The sequence below is a fragment of the Barbatula barbatula genome (genome assembly GCF_947034865.1).
Source record: "Barbatula barbatula genome assembly, chromosome: 3".
Classification (NCBI taxonomy): Eukaryota; Metazoa; Chordata; class Actinopteri; order Cypriniformes; family Nemacheilidae; genus Barbatula; species Barbatula barbatula.
Genome location: NC_136764.1, coordinates 25,148,852 through 25,169,860, shown reverse-complemented (window position 1 = coordinate 25,169,860; position 21,009 = coordinate 25,148,852). Strand labels below are relative to the sequence as shown.

At 39.9% G+C, this 21,009-nt stretch overlaps 1 protein-coding gene across 2 annotated transcripts in view; it reads right to left on the bottom strand.

Annotated features, from left to right (window-relative positions):
• The window catches only part of rasal2 (RAS protein activator like 2), a 55,991-nt gene that overhangs the window by 27,850 nt on the left and 7,132 nt on the right, over positions 1 to 21,009 (bottom strand). The window contains exons 1-3 of one of the 2 annotated variants that reach the window (XM_079453795.1): positions 16,493 to 17,282; positions 2,589 to 2,716; positions 2,056 to 2,182 (exon numbers count right to left, since the gene is read on the bottom strand). In XM_079453795.1, coding sequence (XP_079309921.1) covers positions 2,056 to 2,182; positions 2,589 to 2,716; positions 16,493 to 17,012 — 775 coding nt within the window. In that variant the 5' untranslated portion in view covers positions 17,013 to 17,282. Of the gene's footprint in view, positions 1 to 2,055; positions 2,183 to 2,588; positions 2,717 to 16,492; positions 17,283 to 21,009 lie in introns of those variants that run through there. The other variant, XM_079453796.1, reaches the window with a different exon arrangement.

The following is a 21,009-nucleotide window of genomic DNA, read 5'->3' as shown; positions in this document are numbered from 1 at the left end:
CCATTATGTATCCTTTCTACTATAAATAGAGATTAAAATAAACATTTGTATAACAAAACAAATTATTTCCTGTTTTTCACATATTTGCACTGGAAGTCAGAATTTTCCTTTGTGTTCCCAGTCTATTATTTTCCTATTGTAGCAGTCTAAACATAGTTACTAATCCACCAATAGCTTTTATTGTCTTGACAGCCGTGTGAAAGCTGAGAATGATGAAGAAATGACTAACATAATAACAGCTCTCCTCATTGCACAATAACATCTATATAATTCACAGATTGGCCCACAACCAGATTTTTGTGGTATGAATGTAACTAAACACACGATATAATGCCTATTCTAGAAATCCATGACTCTTTCTTCAACACCCTAGCTGTGGAGTGTCACATTAACATATAAATAACCCTCTTCTCTTGCTCTCTGAATCCGATGGTCTGAGGAATGAATGCCTCTCTTAGTCACAGAGATTTGTGCATTTCTCCAACTGCTGCCTTTAGCAACCAGCCCTGAACTGCTCCCACTGGGTCAGCGTCCGCACCCCCATGCATACTGGTACTGAATGCGAGACCAGTCAGAGGGCAGCTTCATTTATAACCCCCCTGGGCCTGGGAGGGAACGCAACACTGTCCGGAGAGACAAAACTAACACTCTTGGGTTTTGTTCCTCCGAATTACATTCCTAGATCCTCCTCCTCACGCAAGCACGCCCGGCCCACAGAGGGCACGGGTTCAAACATACCCCAATGTCATGTTTACGCAAACAAGTTGGTCAAACCCAACAAAGCGCTAAGAAAAGGTGCGATAGGCTGAGGGAAATTTGAAGAACAGGGAGGGTCCGTCCGAGTTTGCAGGGTGCCAGCAGGGCATTGAGGAAAACAAAACAATCAACTCAAAAAACAATGAGGACAGCACTTATATGCAAAGAATGAATGCATTTAAGAGGCTCATACAGCAGGCTTTTGTTTTCTGAAATATTCTGCAGTCTTCAAATGCATGCAAACTAATATATTTCGCCCCCAATCTGTTGTCTATTTAAGCCTAGCCTGTGGCGTCGCTCTTTAAATCCTCCGCTTTGTTATCCTGATCCTCAGCGCCGTGCCACTGGATTCAGAGAAATTGCTCATGTGCTACGAATGTAACAAGTGATTTTGATCAGGATTCACTTGCCTACTAGCACACAAATCCCTATGCTATTAAGTGAGGGTGCTGTTTTCCCAATGTCTTAAAGCTACAGTAAATGCTACAGAAGCATCACTTAAACTAGAGCTGTGCCATTAAAGTCCCAGTGAAAAAAATATACAATTCCTATTTTTTCATGAATTATTGCAGCATTTATTGTAAATAGTTTATCAGTGTGGGCCATTCTCGTTTTTAAAATGAATTTGCCCACATAAATCTCAGTTAAAATCTGAAAATGCACTTCCGCCCTCTGACTTTCCATCTCAAATGAAGCAAGTTAGATGGCTTTGGCGGGGCATCCCGTTTTACTGTCAGTCTGCTGCCGGTTTTATAGATCCAATTAATAAGCAGTAAAAAAACGCAAACCACACCCACTATTTCCTCATTTGAAATTCCGTTTCACTCTGAAATGCGTCAGAATACGGAAGTAAAAACAAATCATCACAAATCAAAACGATTACATATATTTTTATTTGTAAAAATGACAAATGTTATTTATGTTGTTTCATAGGTCATCAGGTATTAATGTTGAATAATAAATAGTGATCATATCATTATTATAATTTTTGTTTGAAAAACAGACACAGCTCACAGACAACAATTTCTAGCCGGTGATCTATTTTACTTCAAGCATAACTAGAAAGATTATTCACTTTTAATGTCAATGTATTATTAGGGCATCAAATGAACTGATGCAGGCATATTCATCTTTCAAAACCGTGGGAACCCTTCTAATACAGGCTCCCTGTAATAATCCTTTGTAATGCGATGTAATGTTATTTTGAGATAATTGTGAATAATCACATATTGTCCCACTCGAGAAAGAGTGGATTACGCAACACTGATATCACAACAGACAAGCACTTATGAATCTCACCTAACATTGAAGTTCCCTCTGCTGGATATTCAGGGAACGGTCCTTCAGAGGGCACGCTGACAGTCCGTCTCAAACTGCGGCTCTTTGATGAGGACGCTGTGGGGCTTTCGTGGACCTCAGAAGGCATCTGGGAACAAGACAGAGGTCAAAGGTCAGTGGCTGGAGGTCACATTCCAACCGTGGGTACGAAAGTCCCTTTCCCATCCTGGCTACTAATTAAGTGAGCGTAGAAATGAATCTGAAAGCAAAGTGTCAATCACAAACAAGTAATTGATTATTCTCTTTCATAACCTAAAGGTGAAATCGGTTGCCCTGCTTCTGTCAGATTAATGCGCTCAAACTCAATTCAGGGAGATAAATGGTTAAATTGAGCGATAAGAGACTCTCTAACTTGCATTTCCATTGCATTTAGGCCTTTAAAGAGGAAACGCATAACAAAGGACAAACATCCCTTTAACCGTCCCTCTCTTCTCTATGAGGTAAAGGAAAGGAGAAGAATGAGGGGATAATGCATAGGAAAGACACGCTGTCACCTCTTCCTCCTTGTTGAGCAGAAAGAGCTGGCTATCGGTCAGGATGCAGTACTTCCTCTCCCAAACGCAGGGCTCCGTGAACGGCGACTGGCCGCAGGAGAAGTGGTGGCTGGCTGGCCCCTTCACATCTGCACACAGAGGACAGAAGAGACACATTATAGACTTCCACAGAAAGTCACCATGGGAGAAGCACGCTCTCTTTATTTTAGCAAGGATTTTCTTCAATGAAAACTTCATGGTTCTGATGGGAAAACACGTGACCGTACACTCATACTGCAAAAATAGCCCTGAGAGAGGCTTCTCTTCTTCATTTAATCACCAGGTCGCTACAGAAATAGATTCCAGACAAAAACACTGTTCATAAGAAAATGAGTCACACCAAACTCATGTGAAGTTGGGTTAAGTGGCTTGTCCACCACTAGCAGTACAGGTAGTCCTACATCAAACTCATGCTTTTGGCAGACAGCCATCATCATTTTTTTTGACTAATGCACATCTCATTGTAATTTCTCAGGAATTCAGAAACTGAATTAAACCCATATAAACATTAAAAAACAAAACTTTATTTATTTTTACTATATTCCAATAACAAGCAACATAGATATTAACATAAATATATTATATGACTTCTGCAGAACATAAAAGAAGATATTTTGAAGAAAGCCGGAACCATTCACTTCTATATTACGGACACGTAATGCAAGTTAACGGGGGTCCAGTTAACAACATTCTTCAAAATATCTTCTTGTTTTGTGTCCTGTGGAAGAAAGAAAGTCATACAGGTTTGGAATGGCAAGAGGGTGAGTAAATGATGACAGACCCATTAAGAACCTTTTGATATATTTTTGACCTTCTCAAATGTATCTGATGGGTGTTTTGGAGACTGTTGCCTATAGAGGGCAGTGTTACACTAGTTTGCGATGATGTGCATGACAGTGTGCGCTTCAGAAATCTACACCCATCATGAAGAGGTTCAACTCTCAGTGGGGGGGAAAGGATATCATCGTTTCCAGGAAGCTGCCAATTCAATCGGAGAAAAAAAACAGCCCAACGTACAAACATCTGCTTTCCTTAAGCCTAATACAAGTAAAAATAGACCACATTAGATGTGCACCATACAGGTCACCTTCAAAATGACAGAATGACCACATCTCACATTCCTACCGCTGGAAATGTCAGAAACAATTACAGGCCGCACTTCATGTCTATTAATTGATCATTTAGACCTTCACTGAGCTTCATCAATCAGCTCCGGCTGACAGATCTGTTGTACGCTTGACCACAGCAAGACACAAAGAACGTGTCAGTGTTTGAGGTCAGAGGTCACCAGCGCTGATGTCACTCTGGATCAGAAGGGCCGGCCCATTAGCGAGTACACTTCAGCTTTTCCCAGGCAGCACGACTAATGAACGCCACACAGACGGAGAAGAAAGTGACGCAAGACGTCTCAAGAGAGCGGGTGTGACTCTTGCATCCCAGCTTGGTTTATTGAATGCAGGCTCCTGCCCACCACTATTTTCCACACCAGCTATCGGCCGAAAGCAAACGGTATGAGGAAAATCCACAAGGGAGTCATGAAAAAAGTGAACAGCGTGAGACCAAACACACAGAGAGCATTTTGTGGACAGATAAATCAACCCAGCTTTTCAGTGCGCCGGGATATTTGCACTGTTCTATTTTTAAATCGTGGGTCTTTGCAGAAATTCATCACATAGTTGCATTGGGTCTCGCTGCTTTTCCACTACCTTGCATCACGGCTTAAAATGATAAATGATCAAAACCTTCAATTAAACTCACTGAGATTAACATCATGATTGTCATTTCCAAACTGCAAAACAAAAACGTGTGAATAAGAGAGAGACACGTGGAGAGATTTCAACTAGACAACAACACAAACCCTCCTTCTATTTACTGCTCAGCAGACAAGTATACAACTGAATAAACAGACACTCTTTAATGGGTGTTTGGATAAGTGCTTGGAGACAAACACACTAGACGCTGGCAGCGCTCCACTCCGAGCGCCTGTGGAGAAGCGGAGGTGAATTGTGCAGTTCAATCTAAAGGTGGTCTGTTTGAGGCGACGCGGTGGCAACATGTAGCATATGGGTGGGTGAGATAAAGCGCTTTCTCCAGAGATCTCATGTGCCATTAAGATATGTGTGAAGCTGGTTGACAGCTCCATCTGATGGGAAACAGTATCGCCTGTTATGATGCAGACACATTTCCATGACTGCTGTGGAAAACAGGCATGAGAGATCCGGAAATATCACTCTTCAGCCACATCGAAACAAACATTACAGCGTCACGTCTAAAGCCTAGCCAAACAGAATTACAAATGTAAATGGCTTGATGTTTCATGACCATTGGTTAGAGAAAGAAGATAGTTGAAACACAATTCACCTGTTGAGATAATGTTATGTTTGGCTGGCTGGGATGCACGGAAATGTTTTCATAGCGCCACAGAGTCACAGCGTGTACACTTTCTAGGGGGTTTAATTTACGGCTGGCTTACTTAAAGTCTTTTCCTATTAAGCTGGGATAGGGCAAATCACTGTATAGTTGGAAAACATAGACACCTTTCATCCTTAAGATACTGTATCAACATAACCAGGTACATGTACATCCAGGAAAAAATGTAATCATGTTTCTGGGTATCTTGTGGTAAATACCACAGTATTAAAGGTACAGTTCAACCAAAAAAGGAAATGATGTCTTGTGACTAGGTGTCATATTTGTCACAAGACATGCAAACACCAAAAAGATTTGATGTTATTGGTGTGCCGCCATATTTGATGTTTGTGAGTAAATTATGAGAGTTATTTTCAGTGAAGTATTTCCCTAAAGTCACCATGAGACAGAAGCAGCGATTGTGTTCTTATTCATATTGTGACGTATATCCGGGTGAAACGGCTTCTGAAATGAGAAAATAATGTAGGACGGGACTTTGTCCATCGAGGACTAATTGGATTGTTCAAAGTTGGGTGTTGAGCGTTGCTAACAAAATTGAGGCAGATTTGAAGGCCAGTTTGGAGTCAGTCATTGGGGCCGTTCCCTTGCGCTATTCCACGTATTCCAAAAGTGAAGCGAGGGCGTTTGAGGGGTGAGGAGGTTAACGTTTTTGATGAATTAAGTGCACAGATAAGACACAAAACAATATTAAACAAAAAATCAGATTTTTCCATTTTGATTTCATGCCATCTTTAAACTTGCGTTTAATGTGTATCACTTGAGCCTCGTCTCCTATATTGTGCCATTCGACCGATTTGCGAAGCCCAATCGGATTTATTTTAGGAATCGTAATTGCATTCATCACCGCCCCATCATTCTGAGCCCTCTTCACCTGCGTCTGTTCATACCAGCTTTGTGCAAATGACAGCGTCTCTCTGAGGAGAAAGGCCAGTGAACACTGAGAATTAGAGATTTCTCAAAACCAGCAGATGGATCTGCCTCTCAAAGGCCTTTATTCTCGCCTTTAGAAAGAAGTCAATAGCGTTCTCAGAGTTAACACTTCTCATTTACATCCATAGCTGCGGGAAGTGGGGGAAAAACTGAAAAATAAATAAAGGCAGAGATTTGCGCTGGGGCTCCCCACCAAAATGTGATTGGCAATAGAGAATGTGTAAGAACAACGCCATTTCAAACAACGACTTCAGTGGCGTAAGGTGTAAAGTCTGTATAGCATGCCACAGGTCAAAATGCTCTTTTTCACAATACACATTACAGATCATAAAGGCATTTGTTTTGTTTCAAGACTTAAAGTTAATTTTTATCCATAAGGTTTAGGGTGTCTTTAATATATCACCAAGTTACCATCATTTCAATAACTTTTATAAATGTATTAAAAATAACAAACTTTTCCCACGAGGAATAAAGAGTGTGGAACGCGATTGTTCGCGTTTGGTGTGAACACAGCATTTCTTACTCATCAGTTGGGCAATAACGTACAAAAAACTAAAGGCTTTGGAAACCGAGGTTAAAGGAATATTCTGTGTTTAAAGCAATGGAAGCCCTATCCATGACATCTCAGGCATGTGATAGTCTGTGGGGTGATCGCATCGTCCGGAAGAGGAAACGTGAAGCGTGCGCTTTTTTGAGGAAAGAAAAGTTTGATATTTGAGCTGCAAAGCCAAAACCGGTTTTTAAAGAGAGAATTTCAGATGATGTTCTGGGGTAATTCCAGTTTGCTTTATATAAACAGGACTTTACACATCATTATAGCTTCTTGGTATTCCTGCATTGCATCATGGGAAAGGTGCCAGTTGTGTAAGGACTAATTGGTCAGTTAAAACACTGGATATCATTTCACAAAGAAAAGGTTAGTGAGCAATTCTATCACTCTGATCTTATGGTAATGTTGCCCATTTTAGATGTATTGGTTTGGTGCTATTGCACAATCACCACACAGACTTCATAACTGTATACATTTTATTTAAGTTATCAGCTAAACATGACAAAAATCACCATTTTGTCAAGGACTTCATTGAACTTCACTCTTAAACCGTATTACTGTGATCTGCTAAATATAGCAGCGGTATATAAAGACGCTCCCTGAGGTGTTCATGCAGGGGCACATGTAGTGAAGTGCATGTCATCTGATATCTAGCTAGAAAAATCACATCTGTCCCAAAAAGGTCCTTCATAGAGTCCTCGGTTATATAACCTCTGCAAAAACTCATTTCAACAGGATTGGCTTTTCTGCCGAGTTCAGCATGTCCATCATCTTTAACTAAATTCATCTTACACTCCAAATATCCTGTAGATCAAAGTGCTACGTCAGCACTGACACAGTACACACACAGACTGAAAAGGATGTTACCCAACATGCACTCTGTGTGTTTGTCTTGTGAGCTGTCACCTCTGAATGTGATGCTTTGAGATACTAAATAAACCCTGTATGAGAAGGCTGGTTTAAATGTCCAAAGGCAAGAGAAAAAGAACACACCGAGCAGTGCATCTTAAACAGAGATTGCTGTACGTCATGAGTATTAGAAAACAAACAAAGCCTTTCTCTGGAAGGCAAACATTCAACCACAGAACCATGGTCGATACACACATGACACCACAACTCTCACATGATATGTCAAATAAATATTTTAGAAAATCATCTCAATTTACATGACGTATATGGAAACGTTGTGGTTTTTATAAGCAGGAGTATGACTGCTGGGAAATTAGTTTTTTGATGATTCATATAATATTATATTAAACTACTGTCTTGTTATCTTTATATATGCCGACTCTCCAAAAATCAAAAATCCATCACAAAAGTTATACATGATTTTTTTCTATTCTATAAATTAAAAAATGTATAAGAATAAGTTCATAAATTAACTAGTTTAATTAATAACTTAATTAACTTTTTTTGGAAATACTGAAAGCAAAACAATTGCGTACATGTGTACATTTAAATATGACGACGGTGATGTAAAATATGGCGTAAAATATGGATTTTTGGCTGAAATATTCCTTTAACATATTATGAATATAACGTATCAGCCAATAAAAGCAACATTCACATACTAATGGCCAAAATTTGGAATTGTTCAGGTCCGATATATCCCGTCAATCAAAAGAGCACAGGAAAATACAATGAATGTTTATAAACATCGCCAGTCTGATGATGATCCCTTTTAACAGTCATTATATGAATTAATAACATTCAGAAAGTTAAGAAATATTCATCTTCAGATTTGGATTTGTCAGATATCAACACAAAATTATCGGCTATCAGTATTGATGGTGAAATTTAGTATCGATGCATCTTTAATTTCATGTGTTCTTTTGTGCAAAACCAGAAAGCTTCTGTGGAGATAATTGTGAGGGCCATTTTACAAACCGCAGTGTATGTGGAGAGGCACCTGGACTACACCCGGTGTGTGTGTAATAAGACTGTAACAGTGTGGGTGTCCTGCACAAGACCTCAGTGCTCCCATATGTTTGTTTGTTTGTGAAGCAACACGGCTCGAAAACAATTACAGCAGGGTGGCTGCCAAATGAAATGCAGGGCTGCCGGTTTGTGGCCCCGTAGCGGAGCAGGAGCCTGTAAATAGCGCTCAACCGGGGGGTCAGTGAAGGTTGAGACAGATTCACAGGAATGGAGTCCGCACGCGTTGGATTAACGTTCCATATGTGATAAGAGAATATTGATGTGATGTGTAATTTGACCGACATGCCCATATGAAATCTAACAACTGCAAATTTAACTTGACTTGGCGATAATGTTGGTGTTTATATCTATAAAGCAGATCAACTGAGCCAATGTTACATCTGTATCACACTCAATGAATCATGAAGGGTGATGGAGCAACTTGGCATGCGGTCGTATCGCATGTAGATCGCAAACATCTGTGAAGGGCATGCGAAGGACACTGTCCCGGATAGGCCTACGGTACATTTCTACGATCACAGAGACCCGCCGAGGGCCAGACGGGCTTCATGTGTCTAAGGAAGAGTAATCCAAACCCCCGCAGCCCTGCCTGGAATGTCTTCAGCTGAAGGAGAGGTCATAGCACCTGTCCAGGATGAGGTTTCAGATGGAGGGGGGTGGTTGGTACGGCTAATCACAGCCAACATCTTGAATACTGCAACGACCACCGCATTTAAACATCATCACCTCGGAAGACTAATCCCCCAACCAACCAATACATCATTATTATTCACTTTCTCTCTTGATGGGTTAACCCATGTTTTCATAATGCGGACAGTAAAACAACACTGTGCAAAGACTCCTGTAACTTATTTGAAATGTTAAGACGCCTTACAGTTTTATCCTTATCACAGTTCCGTGATTTACAAGCGTTCTGTAAATCAGTTGGATGATGATTGTCGGAATTCTCGTGAGAAAACTCACAAATGTTGGTTTATTAGCATGGCGTTGATGGCAAAGGAAAGCAGACGTGTATGGAAGTGAGGCAACAGGGAAGAGTCAGCTGTTGCAGAAGTAAAATACGGATGTTGTTGGTCTGACATCTACTTACAATAAGACATCTCTCACATTAAACTGCCTTTAAATATTTCATATTTCAGTTCTGTTTCACAAATATATTCTTTCCTCTGACAATAAAAACACACACATTTTTTTTTTAAATGGTCATAGCTAAGCTGCTGGGCCGCCAGAATAAAAAATACAGTGTTTATACAGGATTCATGGAGCTAAATGTAATACTTAAGACATTTTTAAGACTCTTTTCATACATTTTAAGACCTCATCGCCACTTGCAATTGGCGACACTTTAATTTACATTTACTATATACTCATTGCAAGATAACAAGACTAAACAGTCTTAGTTTGTGATAACTCCTTATTAATGCAACATATTTCAGAACGGTGGGAACAAAGCACAGAAGAATAAATTGAGTGACTAACCCAATGCAAAGTTTATTAGAGAGAGAAAACCAGCTTTGCGGTTAGCATGTGGGACCGGACAGTGTTGATCCCCATTGAGGCTACGCTAATCGCCTTCGACACACAGAGCAGTACGCCTCACGGTTATTCCCAGAGACGTTCCTCCTCAGCCATGGTTCCAATATCCTTTTCATTTCATTCCCTCATTAGTCAACTGTTTAAGAAATGGGTGTAAATGGACCTCCCACGCCTACGCAATGGTTCAATTCAGGCAATCTTTAGCATATGACCTCTTTGGGACAAATATGAAAAGATGACACGCAATGTAATACCTTGGAAAATGGCACTGAAGACATTTTAATACTTTTTAAGGGCCTTTATTTTCTCAATAATGATTGAAAGTTGATAAATCTATTTTAAGTCCCAGCGACCTCCCTGTGTACAGTAAAACTACATGCTTGTCATGTTATTTTGCACCATATCTACTGTATTTAAATCATTAGTTACAATTCTATAAAACGCTACAGTAAATTTCTGTAAAACAGTATGTGAACAATTCTGTAAAAACTGAACTGTAGAATTATGTAAAATGACAGTTTCAGTGTACTAAGAATAGACGGGTCTAACTAAATTTATTGAAGTGGCCATTATGAAAACCAAAAACTCTATATCTTTATCTGACACACGGTCACACACAACCTTAATAATGACTTGTGGTCCAATGAGCAAATCCAAGTTGTTAGACAAATTAAACCCATAACTGTATTTTACCAAAGCAAATTTGTGAGTGTTTTTCATTTAAATAACCAACATGTTGCGAGTCGAAACAGATGGGGGCTTAATGTTTGCCGTTAGAAGAAACCAGCGAGCACAACACAATTGAAAAATCTCACTGCATTAAATCAAGCACGCAAACTAACATCTCAACTCAAAGATAATCTCGCTCTTTATTCAGTAGCACTTAAAAACAGATGTGACTAAGCACTGGTTCCTGATTCCCAATCCTATCTTCAATACATATTGAAAGAATCACATTACATCAGTGTTCAGCAGATACTCAAACATCCATTCTATTGGCTGCATGAATTGGGTGATTATACAGCGTGCTCTCATCCAAATGGCTCTTTTCATTACGCTGGACTCTCATTAGTTTCATATATGTCCTAATGCCAAATTCCCACAGTGCCTGCCAGGTGTGTGCACACCCAGACACACAAACACAAACAGATTGCTAAGACTGAGAACAGAAGATGCTTTGTGTCGCTCTGCCGCAGACTCTGTGAGGCTTCACCTCCTACCCACTCCGCAGCCAAACTACACCGTGCCCAACCACCTGGTGTCCACAACAACCAAGACAACACAAAAAGCTCAACCAATAACAATACCTCAGCATGGGCGTGGCTACATAAGGTTAGAACAGAGAGAGAGAGAGGGTGTGGAGTAGATACTGCCTCATGCCGCTGTGATACCACGCAGACTAACATTAGCCCCATATTGACGGTTTTATATTATGATATCAGCAAGTCATGCTCGGATATTTTGATACGTGGGAGGTTGCTGTATAGAACGTTTCATCGGCCTTGTTAAATCAATAGAAAGTTAATAAAGTCAATTTGGGTAGTTGACAGATGAAAGACAGCAAAAATCTAGATTGAAATTTAATAAAGATTATTTTCTGTATAAATATTAAGAACATAAATTATATTAAAAATGTTTGTATAAATATGAATAATATAAAATCTATTATTATTATTTTAAATATTATATAAAATATATTACTTTTCTCACACCATGGCGTACATGGTACATTTATGCATTTGGCAGACGCTTTAATCCAAAGCGATTTACATTGCATGTATAGGATAAAAGCGTCTGCCAAATGCATAAATGTAAATGTAGGCTTTATTTGTCAACTACCCATTTATATTGAAATGTTAAAAAGTTGTTTTGTATTTCTCACAGAGGTATTGTAAACCAGTGCAATATTTCCATAATTGTCAAATATTTTGTAGCCCTAATCAGAATACTGGGAGTATTCCTATACCATGACATTTACCTGTATATACTGTAGGTACTTCAAAGAAAGGTGAAGTCTCGGTCAAAGATAATAAATCAAACTCCTCCAGATCTCCATATAACATCAAAATATGATTAACAGCAAGACAACTACAGACGCATCAATAGCCATCTCACCCTGGGATGGTAATTCATAACGCTTTCAAATTAGCGGCTGTAATTGGTGTCTGGGGAGATGTGTGTGCGTGGGGGGGTTGACTCTACAGAGGGAGGAAATGACTGCAATTAACAGATTGAGCTGTGATTGCAGCTCTGTGAGGATGCGTTTGTGCAGCTCCCAGCTGGAGGAACAAAGTGAGGATGCTTATGGGAAGTTGCGACTTTGTTTAGAACCGGTTGGTTAAGCAGGATGTTCTGTGTAGGGATGGGTTAATCAGTAATCTAACAGGGGCTGGTCCAGTCTGCGAGGAACAGCTGTTGACTGTGGGGCGAGGTGGTCTCATCTTACCACCGATGACCTTAGGACATGTCGGCCGACGTGCCAGCCCAGAAGAAAACAACATACTTCGGCGCTTGGGGATGCCACAAATACACATCTTTATACACGTCTAATGAAGACTTTTTTATTAAATCGACAGAATCTATAGATTACATTCCTATGTTAGGAAATCTAGGCCATGCTAAAACAAAGAAAGAGAAAAATGTATTGCCGTTTAATGGCTTCGCATCTTTAAAACACATTTCTGAAAATTCTACTTTAATGGGGTTCATAAATATAAAACGCCTTTTAGGTCATTTCTCAAAGCGAAATCGTACAAAGTGCCTGTGAAGAGCAGAATGGAGGTTTGGGTGGGTCCGTGCTATAACAGTGACAGGAGAGTGCTGTACGTTATTCATAATTCACATCAGTGTAGAGTCAGAGAGAGAGGACGGGCCGTCATCGTTCTGCCCTTTAAATTGCACGCTCAAATAACTCGCTTTTAAAAACCAAAGGCTGGATTTGTTCAGTCAGTTGTGATTTGCTGTTTCCAGAGCCAACACCAGTGTCACAATACTCAAAAGGGACACTATGCACATATTTAGCACGGCTAGGCTTCTATTGAGGGGCGAGGCACTGTAAGGATGTTATATCCCCTGCAAAGAAAACAGCTCGCATGAATTCACTTATATTGGACCCACTTGTGCTATTGTGCAATTGAACTGGAATTTCAGTTGATATGTAGCAGATCTGACTCTTCTGACATGTACATTAGCGTTCAAACGTTTGGGATCACCTAACATACGATGTTTAAAATTAGCTGCGGAGAAAACTATATTTGTGCCAAAAAAGCATCCTGTGGAGAGACATTAAAAAGATGGTCCATACATAAATCTCAAGGTTATTTTAGTTTTTTAAATTAGTGGGAAAGCTTCAACTAAATGAAAAACTTAAATTGTGCCCCAGATATAAACTTAAATAAAAGCACGAAAATAATAATAAATACATTTAATTAATCTTCTATAGCAACATAAAAATAAAAGGATAAATAATAAAATAACAAATGCATAAAAATGTAACTAAAATGAACTGATCTAAAAATAAAAATCAATTAAAAATATTAATATTTTACGGTGACCGCAGTTTTGATCTATTTGAGATTTTCATAACTCACATTCACAACATTCCCAAAAGCTACATTTGCGTTATTTTTACTTCCATTATAAAATGTGCAAACAAAAATATAAATCTAGAAAAAGTGACCTTAAAATAGGGATTTCTATAAAAAACTATATTTTAATATCAGTGCTGAAGATCAGCAAATCAATTTAGCTTCTTAAATATGTGCACACTTAGGATGGGTCACAATATTAACATGTCTTTACCATAACGTCTAACCATAAATTGTCTTATATTAAAATATTATCGGGGTCACATGACTGTATGAAACAATTGGTCATCTGAGCCTATCTTACCTTTAGGAAGGTAAATCTGGTGCTATTATATTTTCTAAAAGGGAACCATATTATACTATAAAGAAAAGAGGATGCGGCACGTATCAAAGTCATCATTTGTCGTTTTCAATATTGCAATATTTACGGGTTTTATACCGAGGTATTACCGTACAGTGAGATTGTTACATCCCTACCACTCATCAAATGTTATTGTCACATAAGAAGGTCACATGTTTGTCACAGCCCGACATCTGTCATGTTAAATAATTCGCATTGGTGGTATTCTTGACCTCCATTGTGTTACAGACGAGACGGGCACTGGAGCGAAGGCACATAGCGCAAACCCTTTTGTTCACCTCACCAACACTCCACCACAGAGACATTGTTACATATTTAAATAGGTTGCCGTCAACATGCCTGGCACATTTGCATTTCTCTCCAGCAAACCTCCACCCCCCTGCTACCAACAGCAACACACATGCCTCCTCCTGTGTGTGTGCGTTCGCAACACCTTCTTAAAGTCTGAAACCCAATGGATCTAGGTGTCTTTTCTAGAATACTGAGAGCGAAACTACAGTTCACCTAAAAGATGAATAATGTGTCAAACATTTACAGATGACCTCAGTTTGCGAGCATGAGCTAGAAACAAGGATTGAAAATTGCAGTGCTTAATTTTCAGCTGCAGGTTCACTTCTGTCAGGTTGGGAACCTTTGCTAACCAATGTGTCAAAAAGACCCGAATAGCATTTTCTCCATTGCGCTTTAACTCAAGAACCGGCTTCATTGAAGGCACTGTGCCTAGCTCTGCTTCTCTCGGTCTCTCTTTAAAACTAACTTCAGCTCTGGATGAGAAGATTCCTGGAGTGGAAATTCTCATGACTCCTGCAGACCACCTCTGCCCCATCCTTTCAAAGGGTAATAGGGCAAAGAAGTGGCAAGCCCACACTCTTTGTGTTATGGCAGGAACATGGATTTGCATACAAAAAGAGGTGAATAAGCTCCCTTAGAAATGTAGGAAAACTTGGAATGTCGCCGCAAAGACGGAAAATGCTAACTTTTGAAAACTGTGTACATTTTGGAACACAATGCTTTATCGGCTCTGTGTAAACTGCAAAATTGAACTAAGAGCACATTTATACAATGATGAACGATCTACAGAGATGAATCAAAAATGTAGCATTAGACCTTTCATGCTTGGAAATTAGCATTTATGTTAATAGGGATGCGAAAGTTACAGCACTGTGAACTTTTCACCATAGTTGGAAAGCAGGAAGCAAAACTAAAAGAAAGAGGGAAATGCGTGGAAAGCGGTGGAAATGTGTTAACTAAGATATTAAGATTCATGTATTGATGCACGTGTATTACATGTTCAGTCAATAGAAGTGGTTCTCAACAGGGGCCCCAGCTGACTTCCAAGGGGCCCTCAAGATGGCTTATAATTTAATATGAGACAAAATAAGCATTGAAATACATTGTGCAGGACGGGGGGGCCTTTGAATATTGTTGAATACAGTGGTGGCGTGAAAAAGGTTGAGAACCCCTGGTCTACAGGCATGTGCGAGTATACCAAAAAAGTTGTAATGCCCGATCACAAAGTTATGTCGATATGTTGTTGTATGACTAACCGAAGCTGCATTAGCTTCTAGCGAGCTAAATACGCTGGGTAAGACAAAAGCATTAAAATGACGTGTTCAAATTCGAGATTAGTCTAATTTCACTACCCATAGCCTTATCTATGTTCTATTAAATTTAAGCATTTAGTGAAAAAGTAAATAATGGTCAATTTAACAAAGTAAATCGTAATGTAATTGCAATCAGGCGCTAAAAAGAGTACCCATCAGAAGTTCTTTTAAGGCAACAGAATCACGCGGGGTCCTAAAGAAGATTGATTTCTAGAGGATACTGGATTTGTCATGACACCGGCAACAAAGCCTGGGACATGCACAAAGGCACATAGTGTTTCTCTACAAAGTGACATCGCCAACATCAGGTCTGGCATGCGTAATACAGCGTTTTAGATGATTAAATAAAATCTGTGTGACCGCTTTGACGTTATTGCACATTTGTAAAAATTTTAAAACATGTGTAAACATACCTCAATAGTTAGCTGAATTTACAAGAGATCAGATTTTAGTTCGATACATATGAAAGTTCATAAAAGGAAAGCTTCACTTTAGTGTTTACTGGTACAACCTGAGGTTAGACTTTTTTAGGTTAATGCTTTTAACTAAGAATCATCTACACTGGAAGAGACAAAAAGTAAAAAAAATCCCAAATCTTACAAGCTTAACTTTTGCTAGCCTTCACTGTTGGTGTGTGACTAGGCATTAGTGGATCAAAACCAAGAGCCGTCTCGCAGCTAAATCACTCTGGAGTCTCAACATGAATGACAGTCAGTCCATGCAATGACGCAAGCAAATTTTAAACAAATCGACAGGGAGCATGTCCTCGTTTATGTTGCTCAATATTAAAGTCGTCTTCTAGATAAAACATCAAATAAATGTGTGGCACTAAACATATCAAATAAATAAATCTGCTTTTCAAATGCTGGTCTAAATTATAGAGAGCTTTCTGTCTTGTTTTGCCATCAAATATTAATCAAACCTCCTACCGTCATCTGTAGTTTCCCTTGCTTCAGGAGGGGCGTTTAAAATTCTGTTAATTTGTCTTGACAAGGAGAGCAGAATCCCTGAGAAGGAACTCTGCTCCTGCCGGAGCGGTGGAGTTTCCGTTCGGATTTCGGCCGCTGATAAGGAGGCAGATCTCAGATAAGGGATTGAGCTGCGAGATAACCAGTCGCGATGAATATTAGAATGCTCCATTAGCACACCGCAGTTTGTCACACTTTTAGGATCAGGGAGACTGTGGACCCTGGAGATAGGAGGATTGGTCGGAGCTAATCGGCTGTTTCTGGACCATGTCATGCTCTGGGTTTGCAACTCCGGTCCAAACAGGATCCTTCTGTCTAGAGCGTCCAAGGGTTCCTCTGGGGCCGAATTGGATCGGTGCTTCAACCAGGGTCTGCTGAGGAGACGCCAGCGATGCGAACTCTCCCTGCCAGTTGAAAAGCGAGAAGGGCTCCAGTTTGATCTTGTCTGCTCTGCCAATGTGGCCTTTCGTTGTAAACTCATGATCAGTGGGGAGAGACCAGTCAAACAGCGACACGAAACGTATTGTTGAGACGGAGGAAAGGAGGAAGGGTTAAGTCTTGTTTAGACAAGCTATGCGATAGAGCGAACCAAGTATTTTAAGCATAATACTGCAAATTTGATGCCCTGCTTGGCAAATAACGCAGTTGCCGAGATCTCCTTGGTGGAACATGCTGAGCAAAAGTGTCTCGTTTTCTCAGTACGCAGCAAGATGTCCACTGGCTGCAGCGTGAGCTACCACTTCCTGAATTCAGGGTTGCTGCTAGGCTTTCTGGGAGGAAATAGGTGTCAAAAATATACAGACACGTTGACTTACGATCCAATCAGCTCACTTGCTGCCCATCCTTAGGCCCCAACTTGTGGTTGATCAAACCAATAACATTTACACCACAGCAAGCAAAAAAAGGCAGGCCAAAAAACCCCCGAGTTCAAAGAACCTGGTTGTTTTGTCCGTCCCAGGCCAACAGAATGTGTTATTCAGGTTAATTCTGGGTTGTCATGAGAAGATTATATAACAAGTGACAACTGCTTACGAGAAAAACTGAGATTTTGCTGAAAACCAACAAGCAGTTTTAAGGGATTTCCCTGAAATCTGTTATGCAATATCTGGGGAAAAGATCTCAGAAAACAGACCAAATATGGAGGTTTCACTTTTTAGATTAACAACAAAAAATGAATCAACTATTCTTTATCCAAGTGACCAATAGCATGAAAACATCAATTCAACACAGCTGTACATTTTAGACAGAACAATAAATCTATCAAACTAGTTCATGTAGTTATATTCAACTTAACAGTTTTAATGAGATCGGGATATTAAAGTGTATTTGGTCTTCCAGAAATACTCAAATTGAGTAACACTAGCTTAAATGTTGAATGATCTTAATAGAATTTGAATTAAAAACATATACAATTTATCTCTTACTGTATGACATTAAGAGAAACATACAGTCCAACAGGATTCTGTGTCAGATTTGATTCAAACATCAATGCTGTGAATATGAAACACCATTATCTCCGCTGAGATTTCAAGACTACAATTTCAGACTTATTTTTGAAATGCAAAAACGAGAAATGTATGTTATGTGTTATAAAGTGTCAATTCACCCCAAAATGAAAATGTTTTGATGGTTTACTGACCCAGTTGACTTCCACTGTATGAACACAAAACCACTGAGAAATTTCTCAAATGATCTTCTTTTGTATTTCACCGAAGATCGAGTCATATAGGCCTTCATGTTTATGATATGAAAGTGAATAAATGGGATGTAATGTGTTGTATGGTTAAACAAAAAAGAAGCACCTGAAAATCAATCCCAGTGGGCAAATATCAACACAGCGAAAAACAAGTTCTACTACTCATTTCCTTGGTGAAAAAAATGTGATGTGCTAGATTATAACTATTGGGTAGCTGTCAGGTGAAGAGCACACAACTGTCTGCTTTCCAAGAGGTACAGGTCACCCATAAAAGTCATTTCTGTAGTGTAGTCAGTCGCCGGGTGCATCTAATGCAGGTGAGCGAAAGACAAAAACAAAGTCATTTCAATCACACTACACCTACAGAACATGGACTGAGTTTTTATTATTATTCTGCATGCAAAAGTTGCTGAAGTGATTTCCTGACTGGTTGGGAATTTTGACACCCGTGAGAGTCCAAGCTGGACAGCAGCAATTAGCACACGCTCACAGCCATCAAACACACTGGGTGCCTGGAGGCAGCGCATGAAAGCAATCATTAAACACCAGCGCTGCTGCCAGTGTCAGATTGAAATAAACAGCGCTATCTAACAGAAGACAGCGCAAAGGTCACGTTTCCTTTCAGCATTTCACAGTAATTATTCTACAAGTCAAAAGCGTTCCACGTGCAGGCCACTTCGATCTCTTGAATGGGGCGTTAATGCGCCACTGATAACATTGGCTGGTCTGACATTGCAAAGACAAGATATGCAAACTATTATTGTCTCACGGCTCTTTTGAGTCAAGATCACATTGTCCACACTGACCGCAGGAAGCGAGGACGCAAGGCCTCTGGGGAAAACTTAGCGCCACTTTGTTTTTTGGGTTTATTTTAGCTCTCTACTGTGCCATGCAGAAAGAAACCAGGGGGGGCAGAGGCACGCTCGTACATACGCCCTTCTGCTAAAAATAACCCCTGGCAAGAATTAGCCAAACCAATCAAAAAAATCAAAGAGATCAAAAGGCAAAGGGGAGAAAAAACATAAAAGCTGCTAGCGGTTAATCTGCGCTATAGTCTTTCCGATGCATTAATGATAATGGAATATTAATAATGATGACAAAGTATTCGAGTAATAAATGAATGCCTGGCAGAAGAAAACAAGGATTTGCAAAACGATCTTTCCGTGGCAACGGGCGAGGACAGACCCCCCACATATAGAGCAGGGTGTATTTTTAAACCCTCACACATAGGTTAACGTCTTGGCTCTGAAAAGGGGGAAATCCTGCCGCCCCCAAGCATTCACCCCAGTGCAAAGCCTGCAAGAGAGAGACTGAAAAAAACTTTCCATCTCCACCTCTGCTCATCGAGCCCACACAGGATTGGTTGTCAAAAACAGCCTCTACACAACATCAGTTTCCAAAGAAGTGCAGAACGGGAAATGAAATTGCCCAACTAAAATCTCCCTAAAAGAAATAATACAGAGAACTAATGTTAAAGGAACAGTTTAACATATGAATAATGTCATCATTTATGTACTATAATGTGGTTCAACTGTCTGACTCTTGGTTCTGTGGAACACAAAAGATGATATTTTGAGAAATGTCCATGCAATGAATGTCATTGGGGTTCATTGTTTTTTGGTTATCTTTGTGTTCTGGGGAAGAAACAAAGTCACAGGTTTGGAATGACACGAAGGTGTATAAATTATGAAATTTGGGCCATCCCTACTCTCAACTATTTCGTATAAATGCACGGATCAAGTCATAAAATCCTATGACTGTTTTGCTATTTCTGCCAACCACATCACATTTAAAAGGAAGACGGATCATTTTGGTGTGAACAGGTCTTTACACTTGAGATCTGATAGAGCTGCGAACATTAAGCAGAACTGATGAGCCATTGTTTGTGCCGTGTCTCCGGTGGGCCGATCGGTGCCATTGGAAACTGATGTCTGCTTCACCTGCCGTTTCCAAAACCTGCTTACTGCACAGCCCAGATAAGACGCTAACAGACAGGGTGGAATCATAAGACTTCTATAACAAAGATGAGACGCTCCCTGCAAAATCACAACACTGGAAAGATGCCTTTCACAGATATGCACATGCAAGATACAATGTCTCAAACATTTTGAACAAGTGCATGAATAGGCAACGTGGCACGGCCAGTACATGTAGTCTTCCTTCAAAGTCCTGATGATGCAGTCTTCTATTTATGCAAAGGCGCCACATCTATCGAGCTTATCTCCGACTGAGTGATAACATCTGAAACTTTGCTGTCTTTTGTGCAATAACTGTACAGCTTTTTGAGTCGTGGTATTGTAGGTGGGCATTAGCGTGATAGACCAGAGGCACTTCCCACAGCCGGTCTATCAGACTTAGAGGAGCCTGCAGTGCCCGACCCCATTTAACCGTACTCGATCAAGAAATCAAATAGGGCTCTTAGAGTTGCTTGCCTAATATCCTTAGCAATATATCCTGCAAGCGCTTGTTATCAGGTCAGAACCACCTACATTGCAGCCAAGACAAAAGATTAATATAAGGATTGACATTTGGGTAAGTTCTGGACTAAAGAATGTAATTCTTAAGCAAAACTGTCAAGAACTGGCCATATGTCACAATCAATAAAAAGAAAACCCTCAACATTTTGCATACAGAATTAGGACCATTATAGGGATACACAATATATTATCGGCCATATCCGAACCAGAGGGTCATTTTAATGTTTTACAGTATTTGCCCGATTTCACTATATTAAAGTGGATAAATAATTCGTTATTTTCTTTGGTTGAACCATTTCAGGTGC